At 34.9% G+C, this 20,004-nt stretch overlaps 1 protein-coding gene and 1 pseudogene across 7 annotated transcripts in view; one reads left to right on the top strand and one right to left on the bottom strand.

Moving 5' to 3' along the window:
• The first annotated feature begins 3,968 nt into the window (after window positions 1-3,968).
• On the top strand, window positions 3,969-5,105 carry LOC124102690 (transcription factor BTF3-like; annotated as a pseudogene).
• A 1,614-nt stretch (window positions 5,106-6,719) lies between these two features.
• Aimp1 (aminoacyl tRNA synthetase complex interacting multifunctional protein 1) overlaps window positions 6,720-20,004 on the bottom strand; it is a 33,295-nt gene continuing 20,010 nt past the window's right edge. For all 7 annotated transcript variants that reach the window (XM_046459001.2, XM_046458998.2, XM_046458995.2 and 4 more), the window contains 2 exons: window positions 14,132-14,300; window positions 6,720-6,954 (listed from right to left, as the gene is read on the bottom strand). In XM_046459001.2, coding sequence (XP_046314957.1) covers window positions 6,788-6,954; window positions 14,132-14,300 — 336 coding nt within the window. In that variant the 3' untranslated portion in view covers window positions 6,720-6,787. The remainder of the gene's footprint in view (window positions 6,955-14,131; window positions 14,301-20,004) is intronic.

The following is a 20,004-nucleotide window of genomic DNA, read 5'->3' on the forward strand; positions in this document are numbered from 1 at the left end:
AAATTTGAGTGGGTTTGAAATGAATAAGTTATCAGCCAAATATGTAACTTATTTTTAAGGCTGAAAACTTAAGTGGATGTATATATTGAGAGCCTTTCTCTGTGGCATGCATGATATTCTAATAAGGGAATTTACTAAAGCTTAGGTAAGACTTTTTCAGAGGGTGTTGACATGAGATTCATTACTTGAATGCCATAGAGGATGTGAGCAGACATTCACAATTGCTATTTGGACAATTCTGTAGGCATTGTGTGGTGATAGGAAGGACAAGAAGAGTATTATTTAGCTCTTCATTAAAAAGGATTATTCTTTCTCCTTGCAATTACTGAGCCCCAGGATTGTTTCTGTTCTTGTTGCTAAGGACAATAGCCTGCCAGATAGGAAATGATTTTGATGAAGATATAACACTTGCATACATTCTTTTATTTAAAAATCTGGGGAATTGGGAATAGAGTATGTTAGGGGAGTGGAAAAAAAAACAGAAATAAGGTAATACACAAGGGTGAAAAACACAATGTACATTCATTAATTCACACTCTGAAATTTCAGATGGCTCACTTTCAAATCAACAATTATTTCATTGTTCTGGGTCCCACCTCCAAATAATTTTTCTGAAGTTATGCACCAATGAATTATCTCTGCCAAGACTTATTCAGAGGAAAAACCCTAATGATAAAAAAGTACAATAACAAGTATGTATGAGTCACTCTTTCCCATTTCAACAGGTTGGTACCTAAGGATTTTGTTTTATACAGAGGCATATTAGCCCATCAGCAACTATTCTATTTTTCATCATTATTACAAAATTTATGGTTATCATTCTAGTAGTACCACAATTGAGTGTACACAGAAAAAGTCATTACTATTTTAAATTCTCTATCTAGAATTTATTTACTTCTCTTACACATTGGCTTTTGGGATGGATTGTCATTACGGGGTCAATGCCTTCAACAACAGTGTACTACTCATAAGAATAAGAGTATATGGTTCTGCAAATAAAAAGACAACTGTTGTCAGCAGCAGCAGCTGCCTGATTTTTGCCAAGGGAATTCCTCCTATGAACTCCCCAGGAAAAAGAAAAAAAAAAACTATAATAAAGATTCTTCATATCCATTCCTGGGGAGTGTTTAATGCTCTCATTTTGCTATATAATAATCTCTTAAATATTCCACTGAAGCAGTTACTATAGATTAGGGTTTTTTGTTTGTTTGTTTTTTTGATCACCATCTTTCCTAACAAGTTTAATCAAAAGGAATTAAACAACAACAACAAAAACCTCTTCCTAAACTTCTCAAATAAAAGAAACCATCAAATTACTTAATTCACATGGAAGAAAGTATACTATAATGGAGAAGAACACAGGATAAGTAAGATATGTAAGAAAATATAGATTTCTGCTTAGTACAGGGGTTTAACTGTTAGTTTTTTGGGATTATATAATAGAGCTACCTCACAAGAAGTTAAGAAATGAATATGACGTGTGAAAACATTTTGGAAGCTATAGAACATTATGTATTTTGACGATAATTTTACTATAAAACCCATGACTATAGACAGATATGTCTTCTTTGGCTGTTGTTGATGATTATTCCTTCACTAAAATTTTGGAGAGTACAGCTTTCTCCACAATTTGCTGTATTATTGTCAGTTAAGTTACACTAACTTGCTTCCTGTAGTTTTAAATTTTGTATCTTAATAATGAGCTTGTAGTTTTCTCACTGTTGCATGTCACTGAGAACCAAGAGTTGTGTGATAATTCATGTAAAGGTTGTGTCTAATGTCTACTTCCAAGTATACTTTTTATTTTTAAAGATACAACATATGATTTTCCTGAAAGGTAGAGGAGGTAAATTCATGCCCCTTTGAAATGGTGAAGTATTCCCTCACCTCCAAGAAATTAGAAATGGGATTGCTTCTGTTTATGTTAAGCCAAGTAAAGCAACACATTTAAGAGCACTGTAATACTATCTATAACATCAATGACATTAAACTTGTAAAAGAGCCTCAATAAACAGAGCTGGCCAACATCTAAAAATCTAAAAAAATGTATGTCAATGGAAGTGGAGGGAGAGGAGAGAAAGTTTCTTTAATAAGCATCCACAGAAAGAGAAGAGACATTACATTGATGTATAGAGGACCGATCAGGTCTGCTATGACAGGGCCTTCATCCAATATGAAACAAGAAATCTCCTGAACAGGAATTCAAGTTCTCAGAAAAATGTGATACCAAAAACAGAGACAGAAGGAATAGAAACACTAGCATTTGAAAGAAATACGCCTATCATAAATTGATACCAATTCAGTATACATCTATTATATTCTAGGTACTGTTTTAAGTATTTTATGGGTACTGACTTAGAAAATCTTTAGAACTCTGTAGGTACAGTTGTTTTCCACTTATAGATGAGGGAAACAAAGTTTATAGAAGCCAAATAGTTGTCCATGGTTACACAGGCATTTGAGTAACAGAGCCTGATACATAAACTAAGCCATTTGGCTTCAAAACCAATAATCTCGATAGATTTAGCATCTCTGACAGTCTCCTACAGATCCAAGTTTTTGGTCTTGCAAAGCTAAGGCCTAGACTCAGAGACCAGTTAAAACTCACTAAGATTTCTCTACAAGGGTCCCTTCCCAACCCACACCCTGTACCTTGCTGTCGTGATTCTCCTCAAACTTCCACGAATATGGAAAAGCATATAAATAGTCTAATCAGGAGTTTACATACTTTTAAAAAGCAACAACAAATTTTCTGTTTGGTGGGCACTTAATAATGTTCTTGGTAGGAGTAGGGCAGAAAAAAAAAAGATTTCTAATTTTATGTTGAAATCAACATGTCCTAAAAAGGACTCATTTTAAAAGGATACTACAGGGCTGGGATTGTAGCTCAGTGGTAGAGCACTTGCTTAGCATGTGTGAGGAACTGGGCTCGATTCTCAGCACCACATATAAACAAACAAACAAATAAATAAAATAAAGGTCTATCAACAGCTAAAGAAATATTTTTAAAAAATACTACACATGGAGTTTTTAAATAGATGTTCCTCAACTTATCATGGGGTTACATCCTGATATACCCATTGAAAGTTGAAAACAGAAGTTGAAAATGCATTTAATGCACCTAACCTACCAAACATCATAGTGTAGTAACACAGTATGATGGAAAGTATTGCTTATTTTCCGTTGTGATCTCATGGCTAACTGAAAGCTATGGCTTGCTGCTACTGCCCACGAGTACTAGAGAGTATTACAATGCACATTGCTACCCCAGGAAAAGATTAAAGTTAAAAACCTGAAGTATGGTTTCCACTAACCACATATCCATCATAAAGATGAAAAATCTTAAGTCAAACCATTGTAAGAAAAGCTAGTACTCCCGGCCTTCACCAACATAGTGGGCTGCTCTTGCAAAACTAAGGGTGTTAGGGGAGGGTCACCTTTTCTCTAGGTTCAGTTAGCAATATAAATAGAAATCAAGAAAGTGAATGATCACTAATCAGAAGGTGCCAGCTGTTAAGCCTCTGATCTAATACTACCTTCTGGTGTTGAAATCCTTAAAAGGCAAACTACTGTAAGAAGCCAGAAGGGTTATATCCAGTTTGGTAACAATGTCTTTCTTTTTGTTGTTGATTCCCTCAGAACTCTCCCATCCCAGCGTAATAAATAAACTGTAATTAGATTTTCTGTAAAAATAAAAACATATAGGGGCTAACTTGAAAACCTAATTAATGCTTTTATTTAACTTGAAAAGTTGCTCATTGATTTCCAACTTCTTTCTCTCTTTAGCATGAATTTTTAAAGATCTGATAGAACTGCTGAAGGAAGCATGGTCATTTGGTAAAATTGGCAAGGTATACTATAGTACTTGAGTAAGAAAAGACGTATGTGCTCTAATCTTAGCTGGTCAACATGAGATCTCCTGAACACCAACCCCAGTCCCCCATGTGGCCCCATTTCTGCTTGACAAGATGAAAGAAACTATCATGAACCAGGAACAACTCGCCCAACTTCAGGCACAAGTGCACAGTGGTGGGAAAAGAACTGCTTGCAGAATTGTTAGACCACGAAGCAAAGAAAAGACCATGACTCCAATTAAAATCAAATTAAAGCAAGCTTATTATTTCCACGGCCGGGCTGCCTCTCCCAACAAAAACCACGGGAGCCAAAGACAGGCCCGCAGCTTTCTAGAAGTGCAGCTTTATAGCCCAGAAAATTACACAAAGCGGGGGTTACAGATAACAAAACCCTGACTTGCATAACACAGAGGCTAGTTTATATTTTTGCTGGTCCTGACATCAGAATTTATGAAGGTCATTAGAGCCTCAGAGAGGGTTGTTATCTGGTCAAGGAAAGTTAGGCATGGGTGAGTTCAAGGTACGGGCAGGCATTCCAAGCAGTTTAGAATTTGCAGTAATTTATAGTAAAACCGAAATTAGTTTTTTATGCCTTTGTGGCAAGATGGCTTCCAAATTTAAGAGGGAATCAGACTGGGTTTATCAAAATAAGAAAGTGGATCATAGAATAGCCATAGCAGATGATGAAAAACTTCAGTTCTCCTAAAGAAGTTAGGGGTAAACAATATCTCTAGTATCGAAGAGGTGGATATGTTTATAAACCAAGGAACAGTGGTTCACTTTAACAATCCTAAAGTTCAGGCATCTCTCTGGCAGCAAACAGTTTGACCATTATAGGCCGTATTGAGACAAAGCAACTGACCATTTCAATGCTACCTAGCATCTTAAACCAGCTTAGTGCAGTTTGACTAGTTTAAGGAGGCTGGCTGAAGCTCTGCCCAAACAATCTGTGGATGGAAAAGCAACACTTGCTACTGGAGAGAATGATAATGAAGATTTTGTGGAGAATTTTGATGAGGCTTCTAAGAATGAGGTAACTTATCAACTTCTGAAGAAGGTAAATTTTAGGAAGTTACTGGGAGCTGGTATTTGTATTAGAACTGCTTTTTAAAGTTGTTTATGTATTTGATAAAATTTAGATCTCTAATATTTTTAAGCCCAAGCCTCTTGGACTTCATAGCTCTTTTCAGTTTTTGCTTATGCACAATTTATTCTTTGCAGCTAATTAAGCTGAAGAAACCTAAAGTTTGAAACAAAGATTAATGAAGTCCTTTGCTTAGAAAAAAAAAATAATGGTTTGGCTTAAGATTTTTCAGCTTTATGATGGATATGTGGTTAGTGGAAACCATACTTCAGGTTTTTAACTTTAATCTTTTCCTGGGGTAGCAATGTGCATTGTAATACTCTCTAGTACTCGTGGGCAGTAGCAGCAAGCCATAGCTTTCGGTCAGCCATAAGATCACAACGGAAAAAACATGAAATTCGTGTGATGTACTCTTTGTGTTGAAATTTCATAAATTTCAAGCATAAATCAGAAAATGATGATGTTACATCATGGGCTTTAACAAATAGTTTTTATAATTTTCAGATTCTATATATGATATAATCATTAGGCTTTACTATATTTGATATAGATTAGAGCATTCCAATTTTTACTTGGAAAAATGACTACAGGGAACTAGTCAACTAAGTGGTTGAAATATTCTTTATATTGTGTAATTCAGAATTAAGGAAATTCAATATAATAGAGAAAAATTAGAACAAGACTTATGAAAGACTATCACTATAAGCCTTTATTCCTCAAAGAAAACAGATCTTGAGTACAAGAAAACTTTTGAAATTCATTGTTTTCAGTTATCAATAGATGTTAATGATCAGCTCATATTTAATTTTTCAGAATGAAAATATAATATTGGTATTGTATTGTATTCTGCCTGTCTTTTATAACATACAGGGTTGTTATGATTGTTGCTAGTTGGATTTTGTGTTTTTGTCTCTTACAGAGGATGTAGACATCATCTATGTTAGGATATTTTGTGTGTATGTATGCATATGTTTCAAACAATATCTATACTGTCCTCTAGCCTTGACCTCTTTCTTTTCTGGGTAGTCCAATCATCAGTCATCATCTCATGGATCGTGACTTCGAGACTCATAATTTTTAAGTTAATTTTCATTGTTCCTATAATATTTGTAAGGTAAGTGAAAATAGGTATTTGACACCATACTATATATGTTAAGTTTTGATCTATAATTCCTTTTAATATAGACAATATTATGGCATATAAAAAACAAAATATATGAATATTAAGTATTCTGAAAAAAATTATTACTAATGTTATCATGTGGAAAGAAAAAGTAATACACTGTTAAAATTTTCAGTTTTTTAAAAAAGTTATATTAAGTATTATAAATCAGGATTACTTTGGCAGCAAACTGCAAAATGTTCAAATGCCTTGTCCCCTGGTTTTTATGTTTGACTTTTAGAATCAACATTTGGTCATTTCAGTGTTATAATATCACTAGTCAATAACTTTTACAGATTCCAATGTCTTTTTTTTTACAGGACATTTAATAATACAGGTTCATAATATACTGAAATTCTACAGGTTTGAAATTTCATGCATCACATACCTACAAATAAGGAACTAAATATTAATCAAGTTATCTAATGTATAAAAAAAAATAAGCTAACCAACATCCTCACTAAAAATATAAATGATCACAAACATAGGCAACTTCCCCTCCTCATTATCAAGGATCAAAACCAAAGGTAAGATGTAGTATTTTTACACACACACACCAGGTAAGGTTAGTTAAGTTTAACAGAGAGAACACAAAAACAAGGCAGTCACATTTTAGGTGTAAGTTGCAAATATATTCCTTTTTATTATTATTAAAGTTTCTCCAATGTTCTTCATCATGGAAGCACTTTATTTGATTCCACTGTTGGTCATGGTTTGAGCCCTACATACTCCCTTCCCTTTCACCTCAAAGGGAGCTCCTTTGTATGTGGCCACACCCTCATCATTAGTGTACAGGTCAGGCTGGATCTGCTCCCAAATCTTCTTCTTAGGATTTAGCTCCTTGTCAGGCTCTCCTGTTGGGGAGGAGAAAACCATAAATAAATAAATAAACAAACAACCTACCTAACAAATATACAGAAGTCTTTAAGAAATGTCTAGTGAGATTTCAATGAATTATCTTGGCAGCACTTTCTGATCTTTAGGTCTAATCAAAACTTGAACACATTTTTATGATGTTAGCAGTTTATATTCTTTTTTGTTTTGGGTACTAGGGATTGAACCCAGGGATGTTTTACTACTGATCCACATCACCAGCAGTTTTTGAGAGACAGGGTCTAACTGAGTTGCTTAGGGACTCGCTAAGTTGCTGAGGCTGGCTTTGAACTTGTGATCCTCCTGCTTCAGCCTTCCTAGACAAAACTGATTAACATTTCCTTATGAACATTAAAGATATATTATACTGTTATGTATTTTTACAGGTAATATAGCTCAGTGAATTCATTCTCCAAATTATTAAAAGAAAAATATAAGATACTCAATAATCATAATGTATAAAGAAAAATATGAACAGAGTATATTGTGATGTGTTATATTTTTACACTTAGCAGAAGCAGCTAATGCATTACTGTACACATTAACATACAAAATGAATGACTAGATATCTGTTCTAGCGCTTAAAGATTTCTTATCAATACTGAAGAATGGCTTGAGCATTGGGATAATGTAACTAAATATAATAACTGATTTGGTTTTCATCTGCTACCCTTGGTAAAATGGAAAGATACAGAAAGGAGTAGTAGACACAGGACCAGTATTTTCCAAACAGTAGGAAAATATATTGTTATCTGAAATTTACATTACAACCCTGATTCTAATTTTATTTTATTTTAGGGGGGGGGGAGAGAATTTTTTTAATATTTATTTTTCAGTTTTCGGTGGACACAACATCTTTATTTTATTTTTATGTGGTGCTGAGGATCAAACCCAGCGCCCTGAGCATGCCAGACGAGCATCCCACATCCCCAGCCCCTGATTCTAATTTTAAATATAAAAAAACTAAAGGATAGAAAAGTTGCTTAATGTCACACAAAGTGAAGCCAGCATTTGACATCAAAGCCCATATTCTGTTAGTATAGCATAAACTAACATTTTTACTGGTAAAGTGTAAAATAACTGTTTCTAAAACATAGATTACGCTTTCAAAAAGAAACAAGTTAACTTCTTACATGAGAGCAATCCCCTTATTCCTTCTATTTATAACAACTCACTCTAAACTCTGCAATCAACAGAAGACAAGTAGTACAGTATATCTAGTCTAGGCTTAAAGGAAAGTAATATATCAAACAATTCTTCTGTGTAATGACAGTAAAGTGGACAGTAGCTGGAAATGTTCAAAAATATTTGGAATGAAGAATCATTTTAAGAAACAATGAAGAAAATAATTTATCTTTTAATTAAGCATTAATAATGTATTCAAAGATTTTCCTTGAGGTAATAAATATATGCCTTCTGAATCTTTTCCCCAGTAACTTCCAAGTAGGACTCTTTTAAAATTACTTTTATCTTTTAATTACCAGAACTACCTATATCCCATGTTCTGATTTAGTGTTTATCTTTTGGTCATACATGCAGAGGAAAAATAAAATGGATTAAATTGGTTGGCCATGGTGATTTTGTTCTTTAATAGCTCTTTAGAGCTGGGAAAACTGGCAAGAACTTTCAAAACTGCCCTCTAATATCCAGGTTTTCCAATGATAGAAATCATCTAAATAAAGTCTACAGTAGAAGAAGATGCAGTGAAATAAAACTGAATGACTGACTAGATGAGGAGTTTTCTTTCCCGCTCTAAGATCATTTGATTGAACAACAGACTCTAAGTAATGAACGGAATAAGAAAAAATATCCAATAAAGTGCAATTATACTTTACCTGATATCTACAAGATTTTTATTTATTGTTTGTAAATAATTCTTTAGTCTAAAAGCTTAATCTTGGGAATAAATCATGTGGGGAAATGGGCATTCCAGAATACCAAAAACTAGAGGCAAAGACACTGTTCATAGAGGCCGGAGCACTGATTCAGATTTGTACCCCTTCTCCGAAAGATGTTGTCAAACTGGTGAGTTCACTAAACAAGGTGTCCCAGACGCATGTATAAACTTCTTATTAAGAATATAAATTATATGAATAAATTCTTGCTGAATGCAGACAAAAAGCCCCAACTACAAAAAGCTATGGTGTAGGGCTGGGGTTGTGGCTTAGGGGTAGAGAGCTTGCCTAGTATGTGTGAGACACTGGGTTAGATCCCCAGTACCACATAAAAATAAACAAATAAATAAAGGTATTATGTCCATCTACAACTAAAAAATATATATATAAAAAAAGCTATGGTGTAGCACAAAATTAGAAACTTCTCATATCTAGAAAAATATTACTGTGTACCCATAACCACATTCATAATAACATAATATGTATATAGTGCTTAAGAGGTTCTGGTACTGCAGTATCTATTTACTCATTTAATCCTTTCAGTATACATCTAAGTAATATTAATCACCATCATACTATAGCTGAAGAAACAGAGGCACAAAAGCTACAGCTAAGAGCTTGAAAAACTACAGCATTGGCTAAGAGTAGAAAGGGAGATAAATTTCCAAAGTTAAAGCTCACAAAATCCACATGAGACAATTATATTGTTAAAAACTCATCATAGGTGAAAAAAAAGCTAAGGTTTAGAAAGCTTCCCAGGTCATGAAGCACATGCAGGGCCAAGATATGAAAGCTTTAAACCTCACAAGTCTTCAATAATTTTCAAACAACAAAGATGTGAACTAAAAATAAACTTTATTTAGAAACTAATAAAGGATACCCCCAAACTTGACTATTACTTTTAACTCAGGAGATTCAACACCTGACTGCTATGAAGGTACTTTTCTATTTTAATAAATCATTAGATGAGACAAAGGGGCTTAGTAAACTAAGAAGTGTTAGGTAAGTGTCTATTATTAATGCCAGAAGGCTATCACTTTCACTGCTTTAAGCTAATTTAAACAGTAGATAATACCCCACATTTTATAATCTGCAAGCTCACTTACTTTTGACTATATGGGAAAAAAGAAAATTTTGAAGATTCAAATTACCTTACAATTTTATGTTGTCTGTCATGAGGAAGCTGGTGTGGGGGGGAGGAATAAGAAAAGGGCCTCTCACAAAATTAAAAGGGAGACAGGCTGAGTAGAAGTAGGGAATCAAAAGGGAGAAAGGAAGGGAAAGAATGAAGAAGAACTGGGGAATGAAGTTGACCAAATTATGCTATGTGCATGTATGAACAAATCACAACACATTCCTATATATATATAACTATAATGTACCAATTTAAAAAAACAGAAGGAAGATCAATAGACAACAGGACAGGGAGGAGGGGAGGAAATAGGGGAGTACTGGGTAAGCTATGGTATATGCATTTATGATGTGAAAATGAACCCCACAGTCATGTTTTAACATAACATTATAATGCATTAAACATGAAAAAGAAAAAAATAGATGAACTATTATTACCATCATACCCTGTTTTATTGTGCTTTGTTTTACAAAGGTTTGTAGAATTTTTTTTACAAATTGAAGGTTTGTGATAACTTTGCCTCAAACAAGTCTGGCAGTACCATTTTCCCAAAAGCGAATGCTCACTTTGTGTCTGTGTTGCATTTTGGTAATTCTCACAAAAATCCAATTTTTAAAAATTATTATTTCACATATTTTTCAATATATACATGATTACTATATCTGTGATCAGTGATCTTTGATGTTGCTATCATAGTTGTTTTGGGGCATCACAAACCATGTCCATATAAGACAGCAAACAACTGATACATGTGTGCTTCCCCCAACTCCTCACCAAGTCTCCATCTCATTTCTCAGCCCTTCCTATTTCCTGAGAAACAACAGTACTGAAATTGGGCCAAATAACAACTCTTCAATACCCTCTAAGTATTCAAACTAAATGTCATCAATTTTTCACTCAAAATCAAAAGCTAACAATGGATGGCATAGTAGTACATGCCTATAATCCCAGCTGCTGGAGCGGCTGAGACAGGAAAATCCTGAGTTTAAAGCCAACCTCAGCAATGGCGCTATGCAACTCAGTGAGACCCTGTCTCTAAATAAAATACAAAATAGGGCTGGGGATGTGGCTCAGTGGTTTAATATCCCTGGGTTCAGTTCCTGGTGCAAAAAAAAAAAACCAAAAAACTAACAATGATTAGGCTCAGTGAGGAAGGTATGCTGAGACAGGTCCAAAGCTAGGCTTCTTGTGCCAAACCGTCAAGTAGTAAACGCAAAGCAAAAGTTCTTAAAAGTGCTACTCCTGTGAACACACAGGTAGGGTATGAGAAAAGCAGTTAAGCAACCGGGAGAATGGAACTGCCATCAATGAGAGGGAAATATCACGGAAAGGGGGAATTCTAGAGAGCAAAGACATGTGAATTTTTCCATCTTGGGACATGTCAAATGAATAAGTTCATTAGGATAGTAGATAAGTGACTGGACAAAGTCACTAGGGGAAGAGCATAGAAAGAAATAGAGAAGGAGAAGGACCAGGGCCTGAGGCACTCCTAACAGGTAGAGTTAAGAGAAGTGAGGGAAAAAAAAAAAAATCAGCAAAGGGGATGAGAAGGTTAGCCAGTAAAGCAGGAAGGATTAAGAACTAGTCACTTAGCTTCAGGGAGAAACTGGTGATCTAAACTAGAGCAGTTTTGGAAGAATAGTAGGGGAATAGTGGGAAAGAAATCTTTCTGAAATGGATTTTAGAGAGAAAGAATTTTGTCTTTATCTAAAAATAAATCTATTTAAAAGCTAAAGCCTATGCTTTGTGATAAAATGTTAATTTATATTATAAGTAAGATTCAATATCTATGGAAATAAATATGACCATGGAAGTTAAAATGTCCTAATGTAAATTCTCATTTATTAGACCATGAACTAATTTTCAGAAAGAGCTGCTCTTAGTGTAGTATTGATTTCAGGTTATTTCTGCTTGGGGCTTTTGGGACCAATTAACATATTTAAACACTAAAATTTATAGCTTTCCACATTTAAGAATTTAAAAAGTGTTGGGTTGGTGGGAAAGGTTTTAGCTGTTGTTATAAACATATTACTTGGTGTCTTCTAAATGCTATGAGTTTTTTTGGCTTTCTATTTGGAAAAAAATAGGAAAGTGTTAAACATTTTTCAAGGCCAAACAGCAGTTCAAAGGCCTGAACCCAAACTGTAATTTTTTTTAACACACTTAATAAACATAATAAAATGTCAATCTTCAGACACTAAGCATCTCAAAGTACTATCAAAGGGTACCAGCAGGCACCTTAAGCTTTATAATGTAAAACAGATACTAAGAAATAAAGCACTGATAAATCATGTTTTTTTCCAGGAAAGAAAACAGAATAAACACTGTAAGATCAACTCTTTGTTGTACAATATCAAACTGTTATTTCTTTTCAGATTTACTGCTATAGAAGCAGTATTTGGTATGGAATCTAAGGAGTACTCACAGAACTCATGTCTCAAATTTTATCAATTATTTGATACCATTCAACTCAGATAAGTGTTAGATCTCATGCATTGTTTTAAAACTAGGTTATCTTTTGTTTCACATTATAAGTAAGAACCTTCCCCATATATTCAAATGCTTAAGGCATAAAGGAGAACTGGAAAGAAATACTAGTCTGTGGAACAATGAAATATATCTTATAAATGGCTAAACGGATTGAAAGATTCAAGAATATAGTAAAGGCAAGAAAACTGTGCTGAGCTATAAGTATTTCTTATGCTGAGTCATAGGTTAACTCAAGAAAATACTTCACTTTATTCAATAGTAACATTCATACAATAAAAACTAATTTGAAATGCTCAAATATTTTTCCTTTAGCTTTATAAGTGAATGAGAGTTATTATAGTGAAAGAACCACAAGCCTTTATTAATTAAATAGTTCATATTAATTAACAGGAAGCAACAATGAACAGACAAAAATACTACAGTATTAGAGATCTGGTCACATCTATGGCTTGATTCTTGGCTAACTCTAAAACCTTAACCAAGTTTCACCGGCCTTCAGTTTCCAAATTTTACTTTAATAAAAAGTAAGGCAAATATTAATCTGGAAAGGTAAATTAGGATTCACTTATTTTTGTTTTTTTTTCAATGCATTCTAATTCTTAAAAGAAAAAAATTGATTCTCATTCTATTCAAATTTAGTCAGACTTTTAAACTGAACTTTAGGTTAATTAAATATAAATGTGAGAGTTTGGCCCAAAGTAAAAGATTGGGGAAGTGTTTGGATTGTGTGGGAATAGTGGTGATCATATGCTCTTAGAATATAAAACTATCGGTTTCTTTGAGAAATCATTCAGACAGGGATTTTTCTCAAAAAAAGGTTCTTAGAACTTAAGCCATTATGTTCTTATCTACCAAGGTTCAAGACATACTTATGCATTCAATCAACTTATGCATTCAATCATAGGGACTTGTAAAAAAATACTTTTTTAGATAGTCTACATTTCATTAGGAGGGGAGGTGAATTTTAAGGAAAATAATCCATATTTTCAAACTATTTCAATGTTAAAACTTCTTCACATTCTAATATTTTGTCAAACAGTTAACATCTGCCAACCATTCTTTCTCTTCTGCTTCAAAGACCTATTTGAAGAAATGTTCTCACACATTTGAAGTTTCATTTGTCTCAGGAACATTTCCATAGGAGAAAATGAACAATATAAAATGAAACTTTCTTTTAGATTATTAAATAATTGAATTTTAATTTAAATTTTCTCTATACTCTGAAGTCAAGTAAAAGAACATGCAAGTAAGTCAGATGAATTTTGAGTTAGATATCTTTCCCCCATGCCTGAACTTTCCATCTCTTTGTTTTTTTATGTTGTAGTCTAAGGCAGTCTACAGCTTAAATGATTTTGTAGGATATTAATTTGTTCTTTATGTCATACCCTTTTGCTACATAGGCATTAATATTAGTATTTACCTAGGATGAAATTCCTGTGTTGTGTTTTATATGATGTGTGTCTTCATGGAGCGGAGGATGGTTATATGGTTTTGCTCAACATCTCACTCAATAACATTTAATAATGATCATTTAATTCTAAGCCTTATGATTCATATATGAGGCTGATTTTAACTCCAAATATTATAAACATCACTTGAAAACTGATTCCCAAACTATTTTAATTATCAGTAAATACTTACCAGGGAAAGGATCAAAAGTAATTCTGTCTCCCGGAACAGATCCATTAGGAGGATCCAAAATTTCAACTTTCTCTGGTGAACTAGCACACATCACCATTGCTTGAGATAGTACTCCCCTCATCTTTGCAGGTTTCAGGTTACAAAGTAAAATCACCATCCGATTTTGCATCTGTGTGAAACATAAATCGGTGACAAAAGATGTACATAAATTTAGAATAACAATATCTAGAATACTCTAAGGCATACCTATTAAATATCAGGGGTTGTGGCTCAGTGGTACAGCACTTGCCTGGTATGTGTGAGGCACTGGGCTCGATTCTCAGCACCACATCTAAATAAATAAATAAAATAAAGGTCCATCGCTGATTAAAAAAATATTTTTTTAAAAGTAAATACCTTACTTTTGTGGATGTATCTTTGTCTCTGTGTGTCTCAACTCTTGTTATTAGGAAGCCTTGCATAAACATAAAAAAAACCCCCAAAAACCTACGAACTTGGGGCTGGGGATGTGGCTCAAGCGGTAGCGCGCTCGCCTGGCATGCGTGCGGCCCGGGTTCAATCCTCAGCACCACATACAAACAAAGATGTTGTGTCTGCCGAAAACTAAAATATGAAATATTAAAAATTCTCTCTTTAAAAAAAAAAAAAAGTTCCCCCATTCCCTGGATTCAGGCAGACTTAGGGACCAGGAGCCAAATACTGGTTTTCTTGGCCCCCTTGTTTATTTGGCCTTGGTCTTAAATATCTAGCAAACCAGTCTCACCAGTCTTAAAGTTAAGAGTACTGGGCTTTAAACTTTAATGTCTATAAATTAGTCTTATTTTTTTATTCTTTACCCTTTATATTTAATTGGAGCCTGCATTAATACTGGAAGTTAGCCTTATATCCTCTCTATCTGATGGTGTATTAACTCAGACTAACCCAGGTTGTTTGTTCTTGAAGCAGTATTTCTGAAAAACATTAATAGGCAACAGCTAGTTACAGAGTTTTACAAGGAAAATACAAAATGAAATAAACAAGAGTAAAAAATATATTCAGTTTGTATAATACCTATCTTGAATTTTGGCTGAGTTATACATTATATCCTCTGAGATCACAATGATCTTTACAACAAAAATGAATCTTTTGAATACAACTTTAAATGAGCTGAAGTCTGGCTTATTTTGGAGCCATTCTAACATGCAGTAAGGTGGGAAGCAGAGTCTTATCTCAGGTAAAGTGGGGCTCCTGTCAAATTTTAGGCACAGTGTTCTAATTCTGAAGCTGATTTTTGCCTCTTAAATATCATTTTACAAAGTTTACATATACTGTCACTTGAGTCTATATGGATAGCTAACACAGTATAATATTACATTTAAAATATGAATTAAAGAAAGGCTAAGAGAGTATTTAACTTTCCTTTTGTGTGGAAAAGTGAAAAAATGCTTTCATGTTTCACAATATAAACCTTTAAACAGATGAGACTCTCATCTTTTAGAAATACATTTACATTTTTACCCCAGTGTAAAAAGTAAAGTAAGCTTTAGTTACAGAACATGACAATAATACCCAATTAAATTTGCTATTCTTATAAGTCTAAAATTACCATTACAATGATGTTTGGAAAACATCGTTTGGTAAAAATGTTTTTAACCCTCCTGCTTTAAAGACTTATATATGTGGGAGATATGAACATATTTAGTATGCTATACTGATGTTTTTATATGAACCAAGTTTAGCTTTTAAAAGAAAAGTTAAGACTGTAATGCTTGAAAATAATGGTTGTTGTTGTGTACCAGTGTTGTATAGATCTCAATTCCTTGTCAGGTTAACAAAGATATAAGAACATTAGTATCTGACCTTAGGGGAAAACCCTAAATAGCTTTAACTGATTATTCCACCTTTTCAACTTTTGCCGTTTACTTACACAGACCCTCAGTTGTTTATTTCATCACACAAAGACTTTCTTATTCAGAATCGTTTTTTTCCACTAAATATATTTCCATACCTAGAACTTTCTAATTTCTCTTTCCTATCTGTTGACCCTGTGTATATAGTATTGCATTTGCTTGTTTACCAATTCATGAAATTATAAACAATGTTCAAGCATATCACCCTATGGAATTCAAAAAGAGTACCTGATGTTATATTTAACAGTTAGCATATTAACTTTGCAAACTAACCAGATGCTTTTAACAAACACACTGCACTCTTATGTTACTAGTGTGCCAGTCCCAGACTGGAATTTTCCCACTGGGGACTGGAGAAACATCATTACCCTAATCTTGATGGTGAGGGGCCCTTGGGGGTCCCAGTTAGACAAAATGCAGGGGTATCAACTGGTAGAAACTGGAGGAACAGGTTCTTACCTCTTCAGAGAGATGAGAAGTCTAGTGAGGGATGCAGAAACAAAATGGCAAGGAGGGGCCTGATCCAGAGGCTTGAAAGGTATGCAAGGGTCAGGAAGGTGGGGGGGCGGGGAGTAGAAGAAGGCCTCCTTTAATGTTAACAAAGTGTTTAGTACAAATCCTTTTACTCTCCATATTGTATTAAGTGTAAAAAGTTTAGTAGATGGTTGATATCTGGTATATCTGCCAGAGTCAGATTTCAGACCCAAGACCTTCACATTTGTCTCTCATACCAAACTTCTCCCATACAGTGGCTAATATTTGGTACTCCTAAGGGCTGTTGGGGTCAGGTTTTAGACTCAAAGCCTTTGTGCAACACTAGGGAGTTGCCCCAGCTAGACACCTTCAGTTGCTTTCAGTCTTTCCTGTTTCACGTACCAAATTTTTTCCAAATAAAGTGAACAGCAGAGAGTGTAAGGACCTATGTTCTACGGGGTGGGGGAAATGCAGTCAGTTAAGAGATTTAGCTGTTTTACGGGGTGGGGAAAATGCAGTCAGTTAAGAGGTTCAGCTGTAGCTGCAGGAGTCATGGCTGGGGATTCCCCCAACCTCAGAGATCCTTGGGGGTGCTGGTTGCTTGACAGTCACTTCCCAGGTCCCATTGGTCATTCAACTTAAGGGAAAGGGAAGGGTTTGGCAGGGGATAGGGAAAGGGTCAATTTCACCTTACTCCAGTTCCTAGTCAGGGAACCAAATGTTACCACAAATGACTCACACACGACAAAGGCGGGCAACTGGGAAGCAAACCTCAGAGCAGCAAGCTTTTCTTTATTCAGTATTCAGCAGTGGAGTCAATGGGTTGAACACCTGGCAAGGCTCATTTGTGAGACAGAAAATGGAGGCAGGATGAAGCAAGGGTCTGGGTTATAAAGGCTCTGTTGAGAATGGGACAAGAGGGTAATTCCTGGGGTTCACTGTATTGGGGTCGGATGATCTATTAGGGTGGGACAGGAATGTAAATAGGCAATCTCCTAGGGCTTATTGTACTGGGGTCAGCTGACCATAGCTTGTGCACAACTGTATAAAGACATTTGTGGGCAAACATTAACAAGATGGTCAATCTTTACCTGATGCCAAAGGACCTGGAAGACGGGAATATGACCAATGAAACAAGGATACTGATGCATTTGAACTGCCTTATAAAGTATAGAACAAATGAAGTAACTCTTTTCATGGTGTACTTCCAATAGTAGCTGTTTCAATATGTTCAGTAACCTCAAGAGTATATGAACTACGGGGCTGGGGTTGTGGCTCAGTGGAAGAATGTTTACCTAGCATGCGTGAGGCACTGGGTTCGATCCTCAGCACCACATAAAAATAAGAGTACATGAACTATCACTATAAATAGTGATGGCTCATTAATAAAATGAAGTAAAACACAAATGAAGAGCTTGAAGCTTTGCTTGTTGTGCAGAAGTATATGTCTGTATTATCTCAGTATGAGCATAGCTATAGAAACCTGCCTTTCCTGAGCTTGAGCCACTCATAAACACTGTCACTACTCTGGTTATTGGCTAAGCATGTACAGTTTTTAGAAAAATAAACAAAGTTACAAGAGCAAACTGAACAACCTTATCATGAGGGTAATGACTTTCTACTTGACCAGGAAAATTCGCAAAACCTACTTGCCAAATATTGGAAGATTAGCAATGCCAACTATGTTGTTGGGTGTAAAAGGGGTTACAATAATAGAAGGCTCTGACCCAAACAATTCTAAGTCTTGTGTCCTACCTTTAATGACTAACTGAACAACAAAATTGTGAAATGGAGTTAAAAAATTTTGAGGACAGTGAGCTAGGTGAAACCATTCAGTAACTCTCAATTACTGCCAGAATGTTCCTGTAGAGGTATGAATAGTGGGAAATGTTAATAAATATATAGGTTCTTGTGGATTAATCCTAGTAAGCTGTGCAGTCTTAATATCAGTTTCAACTTTTGTCAAGGCAGCCCTTGCCTCTGCTGTAAGTTGGTGAGATGTTGGAGAAGGATCCCTCTGTAAAATTTGAAATAAAGTACTCAAATCTGCAAGGGATAATGTTAAACTTAGCCACAGTCAGTTAATATCACCCAGTAATTTCTGAAAGTCATTAAGAGTATGTAAATCATCAGCTCTGATCTGTAGGTTTTGCAGATGAATGATGCATTCTTCAATTAAGTTGTCCAGACATTGAAAAGGAGAAGGCTTCTTTGCACCTTCTCAGGTGCTATGCATAAACCCATTGCAATAAGTGAGGTTTCTAATTGATCAAAAAATTTTAAAAGCATATCTGAATTAGCATGAGCCAAAAGAATATCATCCATATAATGGATTATATATGCATCAGGGGATTGTTCTCATATTAGAACAATGGCTTTTGCTAAAAATGTCTGACATAATGTGGGGCTATTGACCATACTTTGAGGTAAGACTTTCGGCAAAATCTCTTTACCAGTTCCTTGAAATTTATAGCTGGGATGTTAAAAGCAAATCTCTTACAATCACCTGGATGTAATGGTATAGTGAAAAAACAATCTTTTAAATCTATTACTATTAATTGATAATCAAGCTATAGGAGAGGGAAGCCCAGATTATAAATCCCCATTGATTCCATAGTTCAACTAATGGCTCTGAGACCTTATAACAATCTCCATTTTGCTTTTTTTTTTTTTTTAACTACAAATATTGGAGTGTTCCAAGGGTTAAGAGTAGGCTCAATACGACCAGCTTGAAGTTGTTCCCCTGTAAGAAGCCACTGATCAACCTAGACAGGATTATCAGACAGCTTATTAATTTTTCTGCTGTTTTCTGAGCCAGGGAAGAGATCAATGCCCCCCATTAAAAAGGCTAATTAGATGTATTAATTAACCCATATTGTCTTTGCTGACAGGACTGAGGCATAGGTGAATATCTTTCTTGTAGATTCATTCTCAATCTTTACTGGAGATAGATCTTTGATTAGGCATTTGGGATGTCACCATAGAATGAGGGTTATCAACAAGACTCCCAGGCTGCTCAAAATATTTTGCACCCATAAGTTTACTGGCAAAGTATCAAGGACATAAGGCTAAGAGTCCCATATTGCCATCTTTATCTTCCCTCCGATGTTACAGAGCACTTTGAGCAGGCTAAGAAATTTGACAATGCCTTCTAAATTAGCAGATGCTTTGTGTAAGGCCCACTTGCACGGTCAAATTTTGGTAGAAATCACAGAAACATCTGATCCAGTATCAATAATTCCCTTGAAAATTTTGCAATTAATTTTAAGATCCAATAGAGGGTGCTCTTGCATAATTAATTGAGCCCTGTATGCTCTATCTGTGGAAATCTGACATTCCTGGGATCTGTTTGATAAAGCCTCCTCTGCAGAATAATCAGGCAAAACACAAGTTGTGCTATGGTATCCTCTGGATAATGGAATTTGTTTGAGCAACAGCTTTAACCTCTCCATTAAAATTTACGTCAAGAATATCTGATAGTAGGACGTGAATTCCTTCTGGAGTTAAATT

Source organism: Marmota monax, unplaced genomic scaffold, assembly GCF_021218885.2.
Source record: "Marmota monax isolate L192 unplaced genomic scaffold, Marmota_monax_Labrador192_F-V1.1 WCK01_AAM20220418_F8-fsc00002, whole genome shotgun sequence".
NCBI lineage: Eukaryota > Metazoa > Chordata > Mammalia > Rodentia > Sciuridae > Marmota > Marmota monax.